Raw genomic sequence first — 8,598 nt, 5'->3', positions numbered from 1 at the left:
CCTACCTCAACCTCCAAACTTCTGAACTCCAGACAGTTGTGTGCGCGAAAAAAGCTGGCGTAAAGTGTTGATAATGATAACCTACCACGGTGTAAGGAGTAGTTAACCACCCAGCAAAGTACCGCTCACACCCACTTCACATAATATAAATGTTATGAGTAAGTGCATAGCATTTCAAACACCTACTTAAACCTCCAGACTTCTGCATCACAGAAAGTAGTGTGCGAGAAGAAGCTGGCGTAAAGTGTTGGTAATGATAACCTACCACAGGTAGGGAGTAGTCAACCACGCAGCAAAGTACCGCCCGCACCCACTTGACATATTATAAATGTTTCAGGATGTGCATAACATTCCAAACACCTACTTCAACCTCCATCATCCTTGGTAAATTTGAGCTACCTTACCCATCCTTGCATTGCTAAAAAACTCTGAATGCAAAATCCTTCAGAAATTTGCAGAAACCTTTGGTGAAATCCCACACCCACACCACTCACCCTTACCACATTTCCTCACTGGAAACACCCAGATAAGCCCAAGCTTGAGGTGAAAGACTGTGAACATCTCTTCACAACATTCTGTGAATCCCTATATGGAAGTTCAATTCACATCTTCAGCAACTCTGAAATCCTACGTGGAGACCCAAACATTCCATCTCTTATAATAATTCATAATACCCACACATGATCTACATATTATCAGGCGACTATTAATCCTCTTGGACGAAGTTCATGTCCCCTTAACATATCTTGAAACACCTTTGGAACTCCAAACCAAATAGAATAACCATCAATTCTTTCTCCAAACTGGTGAATCTGCGCACCGCGCAGGGGACTACCCTTCAATTCGTTACAACCCTTATGCCCTTATGCCCCTATGCCCCATCTTTTATTTTGGTAGGCACCGCCACATAGGCTAACTCATAATAGATATGTGGAACTGTAACCAAAATATCCCTCCTCTGTCATTTTAAAGACAGGCCTTGTCCTAATAAACAGTGACCTTTTTGAATACGTCTTTGGTACTAGGCTACATGCCATACCCCCATTGTGTACACTCACCACTAGAAACACACCAGGTGTCCCTAAATACACATCAAAGATAGCAGTGAAGACTCCATGTTGTCATTTTCTCCAAAAGAACAACCCTATTTTTTCTTTGACAAAACTCTCTGGTTTACCACCTGGATCGCCAAACCCACCTTCAGTTCTTCTTGCTTATTACATATGCACCTACAGGCTAGACCAAGTACCTTATGAGTCAGCTCCCTTGTAATATTTTGACATTACATGTCAAAAAGACACCATTACTACAAAGATTGTTTGTTCTCTGCCCAAACTGACATTATGTATCAGAATACCTCTTTTGTATTACTATTACATCTCTAGATAGTCTTAATCATATATGAAATCCACCTGTGGACCCTATACGCCCCCAAGGTCTACCACCTACTCCCTATATACACACATATTACTTGAATACATACCTTCCCACCCATGGTTTGAACCAGTGACCTCCCTCTATAAGCATTATGCTTAAACATAAACCTCATTACCCGTGGTTGGAACCAAGTACCTCCCTATATAAGCATTATGCTGAAGGATGAACCTCATCACCCGTGGTTGGAACCAACTACCTCCCTCTATAAGCATTATGCTTGAACATGATCCTCACTACCCGTGGTTAGAACCAACTACCTCCTTGTATAAGCATTATGCTACAATCACCACCTATCCTGACTGTGACTTGAACCCACTACCTCTGACCCAGGGCTTTTGCCCGGGAACTTCAGTACCCGGACCTACGGTACATTACACTACACACCGCTTGTTACATATTAGACCTAACAAACCCTAATGAGGAGGATTATCACCTCCTTTAACCTATGTACCGGTACCAATGTACCGGGTACTACTCCTCAAATTTAGTTCACAGGTTACAAGAGCCTGTCACAAACCTGAAACCCGCCACAGGGCTTCTACCAGGGCCAACACCCCTTATACACCTCAGCGGAACACTCCTATGTTCTCGAATCTTCCATGGAGCCCTCTTCCCATCCACCACGTCATCTTTTGACCTATGACACCCTTCAACCTCAATCAAAGTTACCTCACAACCACTCTAGGATGGTCAACATCATCCTCATCACCTTATCTTCCATCAAATCATATCAGGAACTCATCAGGAACTCATCTAGATAACCTCATACCTTCACATCAATTGGTTTCCAACCCTCTATGTCATTTTTCGCCACCTAACCACCTCTTGAACACTTCAATTCGATCCTAGATGAGTTTTTCCTCACTCACACTCATCTTCCTCAACTAAGATATCCATTCGATCACGGTTAGATCACATACCTCTCTCAGTTTACTTAGATAACTCACTCACCTTCATTTATAATGAACCCTCTCAAGATCTTCAATCGAATCTCAGCTTCACTTCAACACTCTTAACCTCAAGCTTGAACCTTCTACACCTACTCATACTCGATTAATCTCATCAATTACTCACCTTCAGTACCTCCATTAACCTAATCAGGACCAAGCTACCTCTGAAACTCGAGCAGATATACCCCAAGAGCTTATCTCACCTTGTCCTGATCACCTACACCATTTGGCATCTTCAAATCGAGATTCTACACCTGCGGATCAACCATCTGAAGCTCTTGGCCTTCTCACAGTTCTTTCGGATGATCGAATCTCTTATCTCGAGTACAGATCAGTCTCACACCTCCCTCTACGCCTTGTACACTATGGGTTCCTCTCTGGAACAGTCGATTGGCACCAATCAGGACCTTGAACTCCTATATAAAGACTCACCCTTGGTGAGTTCTTCCTTTCCTCACCGTCTAACATTGTCTGACGTTCCCTGATACCTTTTGATATCGAAACTGACTTGTTTGTTGTCTTCTTTCGAACTCGTACCTTCTACAATCATCTATGTACTAACCTTGCTATTACTCCTCTAGACCAACCTTTACTCACTAAAAATCTTACAATACCCTCCTCAAACTCGTACTAAACAGTTTGTACCTCCGTTGAATTTGTCTCAACTCTTTCTCTAGAATCCTGTCAGACCGATTTGCTGATGTTTCTTCCACCTGTTGTTTCTTTTCTTCAACACTCTCCTTTAGAAAACCACCTCAATCACCTCCTAACCTTCTTATACAATCTCACTCGAGTATAACACCTTTGCTTGAACTTTCCCTAAGCTCAATCACCTTCAGGTCAGTTATCTTCTTAACTACCTTTTCCTTAATTCGATTCATCTAAGAATTGAATTATCCGGATTTGAGACTAACCCTATGTGTTCTCACACCTCCAGAAGATTCAACTCGAATCAACTACCCCTTCTAAAGCTCTCTACCAGCTTTAATCACAAAAGGAAACCTATAGCACCAATGGCTCCATCCACTCCTGCTTCTCGACGAGGATCAGCCCTCAAGAACTCGAGCTCTTCCAGAAAGAGCAGTCCTCATGTGACTCCTTCTGGTCACTTACCTCGCAAGGTGGCCCGTTTATCCGCCTCCACCAGCTCCAACACGATGGCTATCGACCAGCCTTCGACTTCCAGTCAACCTGCCCCTATCAATGACGAGCCGATGGGGCCTCCCAACACCCAAGTCACCGATTCTACGGCTGATGCTCCGTCTGAGGCTACTACGGTGCCTGCTAATCCCACCCCGGATCTTCCTGCTGAGCCTGCTCCTACGAGTACCGCCTCTAAGCGTCCTCTCCCAAGTTCTGACCTGTCTGACACAGGATCAGACTCTGATTCCACCGCTTCGTCCGACGATGGCCTCTCTGAGGAGGAGATAGCTCTTGCTTCTTCTCCTCCTGCTGGTACCTCTGTTACCCCTCAAGTTCTCGACGATGAGGTCGAGATCACCGGTGGAACCCTCCCTGCCACTTCTAGTTTGCAAGTTACTGACAAACCTTACCGTGAGCTACTGTCTTTTAGACTTCTCACCTCCTTGTTATGTCTCACTAACACCTTGTGCTGTTTCTTTGAGCAGCTGGTCCAGGTCACCTCACCTTGCGTACCACGAATCCCTCTGAGGATACCGCTCGGTATGCCTTAGCCCCTACCACCAATCTCCCTCATGAGATGCGCCTCTGGTGGAGTCTTTACCACGCCGACCATGTCACGCCTGCCGACAATCAGCTCTGGGCGATGGTTGTCCTCCTTGGTGACTTCAAGCGTCACTATGCTCCTTTTGAGGTAATCTCAGACCTCCTCTCCCCTTATGTCAATCATGTCTCCCAGATTGTTGGCCCTGGCAACAACCGCTTCTACCTTGTGCGATTTCGATCCAGCACCACCCAAACTCGCCTCACTCGTAAGGTGGATCAGTTTGAACGTGGTGTTTTCGTTCAACAAACCGGCAACCTCAAATCTGCGGTCCTCATCTACGGTTTAAGTCACGTCTCAGCTTTGATCCCCCGCATGTCCAGCCTCCTGTTGCAAGTCACAGGTATACCTTTCCACCTCCATCACCGTGTTATCATGAAGGAGATCTATGGAGCCTTATGGACTCAAACCGCCAACGATCACCTTGCTATCGTCGAGATCCGTGAACTCTCCTCTCGCCCTCTCTTCACCTACCAAGGAGGTAGGATCTTTGAGGTTGTCTTCAAACCTGATGCGACTCATCGCTGGTTTCAACTCTTGTCTCTCAAGGACAAGTTCTTACCTATGGCTGGATGGGACGCTCGAGGACGTCAGACTCCGCGTACCTTCAACTCCCACTGGAAGTATCTTCCTTACTGTCCTAACTGCATGTCTTCTACTCACGATGCAGGTCATAGGCCTGTCTGTGGCTACCTCACCATTCGAGACAACTTATGGTATCGTCACAGCCTCAATCGGTCCTCTTCATCTGCTCCAACCTCTGGACTTGCTCCTATCCCTCAAGTCTCTGTCACCACTGTGGCTGAGAACCTTGTCCCTACTACCATCGAACGTATGGGTTCCTTCACTCGTCAGACTTAAAAGTCTAATTGACTGCTTTTGATCGTAAGCTCATCCACCTTACCTTCCTTACCCTTTGTTAAAACTGATACTAACACTCTTAAAAACTCCTCTGTGTCCCTAGATGCTCTTTCGATCAAAGTATCTGCTTCAAGACTGATCACCCTCATCAAAAAGACCTTCTCACTTTTCAAAAAAAATCGTCTAAGTCTTCTTATAGGTTGTTTCATAAACCTTCTTTCCTATATGCCTTGTTTTTGTGTGCGATTAAACCTGCTTAAGTCTGTTGTTCAGCTCCACCTTATAAAAACTCACAACTGCCTTCTAAATCGTTGTAGCTCAACCTTGTCCTGTCCTCTTGGTATCCTTCCTTTTCAGACTTGAAGTCTTTTCTTCGATATCTTGCAGATATCCTCTTGTGCGTTTTTGACTCGTCCTGATTCTGTTTTAAGTCTCTTGTCTTATCTCAAACCTGCTGCTCTATACATGTATGTGCGCTCAAATACAAGTTGTCTTGGCTATGTTTCCTTCTATACTTTATTATAGTCTACTGCCCGGATCTATCAATGTCTCCAATGTAAATAAGACATCAAAATTGGTTTATCTTAATACCTTCACGTGCCTCCTTTAAACCTGAACTTAATATCACTTTGACCAAACTTGACTTGAATAAGTCTTTGACTTTGAGATTAAAAAGAAACAAATCTACATCTTAATTATAACACATTGTTAAATAACCTTTACAAAACTTGTACATATACAAGAATATCTTCATTCTAAAAAGACTTTACGCATTTAAGCCTCATCTTTGATACTTATCACGCCTAATGACTTGCAACAAGTTGAAAAGACCATGACGTGGATAAAGACACGTACCTCAACACTTACATAAACCGGTAAGTACACCTTTGTAAACACGGTATTAGTACTTGTAACATACTATACCTTTACGTATGGAGTAAAATTACGTAACCCTATGAGAAACCTACAATCCACCAGGGTTTCCTTTGAAATTTGTCAATCTACGCAAGTTAAACCTAACACACTTTGTCTATATAAAGTAACACCTGCGGCCCAAGAAGACGTTACTTCTCAAACCACACTGGATACACATTCATAAGCAAACCTTCCACTCAAAGAACCTCACGACTTGAAGAGTCATACCCTTCTTCCGCACAAATCAATATGTGGACACCTTCAAGTTAATGTCTATTGAAGACACTCATACTCGTACCTCAAAAGGTAAAATGCGCATAAAGGAATCTTACACCTCAACTTCTCCACGTGTGGCGCGTACTTCCCGTATCACTCAACTCAAGAACCTCACGACTTGAAGAGTCATACACCTCTCTCACGCAACTCAACAGGTGGGAACCATCATGCTAATGTTTATCTCATCAGCATAAACTCACACCTCGACGGGTGAAGTGCTCATAGACGTATCCAACCTGGTACACGTCAACTTCTACACCTACGGTAAAAACCTTCCGTATCACATATGTTGGCAACATGTCACATCCTACAAGTGGGCACTTATAGTAACCTGCGCAAACTTGCATGAAACCATCATGCTCACTAGTAGGGTGTCTATGACCACATTCCACTACTCCCCCTCTCACCTTGATAGAGATCTTCTCACGGACTTTTTGCCGGGATTAACCGTCCCACATAATCCCGTGCCCTTCTGGTGTCTTGACGCCACATAGAGATGCGCCGTGTATCTCGAAAAGCCGTGAGAGGGCTCTAAACATCTTACTCAAATGCAACAATGAAAGAAACATCCTCTAACTACTGTTGTCCGGGATTGGGTGAAATGGGCCCCGGCCCCGAGAAGGTTGTGGAGGGACCTGTCTCGTACTGCGAATTACCTCCGCCAGAAGAGGTCTGTCCGTCAAGGGGCACTTCTGGGACTAAAGTGACTGCGGGAATCAAACCTCCTTGCTCCCTGAAGGAGGATGTGTCAATGAATAATGTTACTTTGGGGGTTGGTCTTACTTTGGCTCCCCAGGAAGAAAGACCAACTACAGCTACTGGCGGACCTAGCCGATGCACTTATGTGATCGATACCTCAAGACTTGAAAGTCTTCCTCATATTGAAGTCAATACTAATGCTTCATCACACCTTAAAAGACGTACTGGTCTTCCACCTCTGGGTACTGACGCCCAAACTCATACCACCCTTGAAAAGGGGAAATCAAAGGCGCCCAATGCCTACAACTTTGCTACTGCCAAGCGTACGCAGGTAGTAGACGAGTCCACCAACATCTTTGAACGACGAGTTCCTAAACCTAAAGAGGATACCATTATACAGAATGGTCGAACCTACCGCAAGTTTCCGTCCAAGACGGATATCAAGCTCACCGGCAAGCAGATGCGTGACCGCCGCCTCCTTAAGAAGACTCAGAAAGAGATTTCGGAAAGAAAACAAAGTCGGATTGATACCCACTATGAACACCACACCATCAGACAAAGCAAAAAGAAGCGTCTTTACATCACAAGTGACATTGGAAATATCCTCCGTCACACTGACCAACCTCCGGCTGATACGGAGGGACCTCCTACCACTCAAAGTGGAATCCCAAACAACCAAAGTGTTGCGCCATCACAGGATGCGAATACGCACCCTACTCACGACTTGCGGGAAGTCAACTCTGGGATGCTCACCACTAACGCCCTGGTTACTAAACTGAAAACCAAAACTGCTACCTCCTCTCGCAATAAAGGAAAAACCTCTTCACGCTCCCATAAAGTGAATCACACCTCCGGACAAAATGATATGTCTTCCCAAACTAGTGATGCCTCATCCGCCACAGGTCAACAAAATCAAGGAAGCACTCAAACTCAGAGTACCGCCTCCACAGCTGGAAAGTCAAATAGACCCTCCTACGCCTCAGTAGTAAAACAAAATCTCACTACGACGCCTCAAATACTACAAAGTAACTTCTCCTTGACATGTAAAAAAGGTGTCAAACAGGCAGAGATCAAGTATAATCTCAAACACTCGGTGAAATTCACTCTCAATAACACGGGCAATTGTACCAGTGTTGATGTCTGGACAGTCTTACGTCAAAGACTAACTCCTGCCCAGTGCCAGAAAGTGGTGGGCGTCATGAAACGAAGTAATCCGTTTCAACAACCTGCGTTTGACATATGTGTGTCACCCGACATTGCACCTGGTTTCATCAAAATGATGCAGCTCACCCCTCGAGAACGCCCTCCGGGCATCCCCCTGTTCTTCAGCCGAAGTACGAAGAAACCCAAACGTGGTAAAAACACCCACGACTGCTTCAACATAGCCAAATGGCGTGTCAACCTGTACAAGACATATCGTGATGATGTCCCTGATTTCAAGGTATCCATCAAACCTCCGGAACCTTCCTCTGTACCCACCGGGTATACCTCTCTCCTTGCATGGAATGCCAATGGCTTCAACAAGAAAGCCACCCTGCTTGCATCCCTTGCGGAGCAAGTCACCGCCGGCATCATCGTAATTGGCGAACACCGCAGGACCAACATGAGGTACGAACCCAAACTTGAAGGTTACAGAACCTACTCTCACCCTGCCGGACCTGGCTTCTACGGATTATGCATGATGGTCCGCAATGACATAGGTGCTTATGAAAAGCC

The 8,598-nt window shown here is 45.1% G+C and overlaps 1 protein-coding gene across 1 annotated transcript; it reads left to right on the top strand.

Moving 5' to 3' along the window:
* Positions 1 to 1,650: 1,650 nt before the first annotated feature.
* On the top strand, positions 1,651 to 4,992 carry MELLADRAFT_114147 (uncharacterized protein; the record flags this gene model as incomplete). Its single annotated transcript, XM_007418966.1, has 5 exons — positions 1,651 to 1,803; positions 2,539 to 2,711; positions 3,134 to 3,226; positions 3,385 to 3,941; positions 4,016 to 4,992. The coding sequence occupies 5 exons, from the start codon at positions 1,651 to 1,653 to the stop codon at positions 4,990 to 4,992; spliced, it is 1,953 nt and encodes a 650-aa protein (XP_007419028.1).
* Between the last annotated feature and the right edge of the window lie 3,606 nt (positions 4,993 to 8,598).

This window comes from Melampsora larici-populina, assembly GCF_000204055.1.
Source record: "Melampsora larici-populina 98AG31 unplaced genomic scaffold MELLAscaffold_116, whole genome shotgun sequence".
Lineage (NCBI taxonomy): Eukaryota > Fungi > Basidiomycota > Pucciniomycetes > Pucciniales > Melampsoraceae > Melampsora > Melampsora laricis-populina.
The sequence above is the reverse complement of the archived record's forward strand: the minus strand, read 5'-3'. Positions and strand labels throughout refer to the sequence as shown.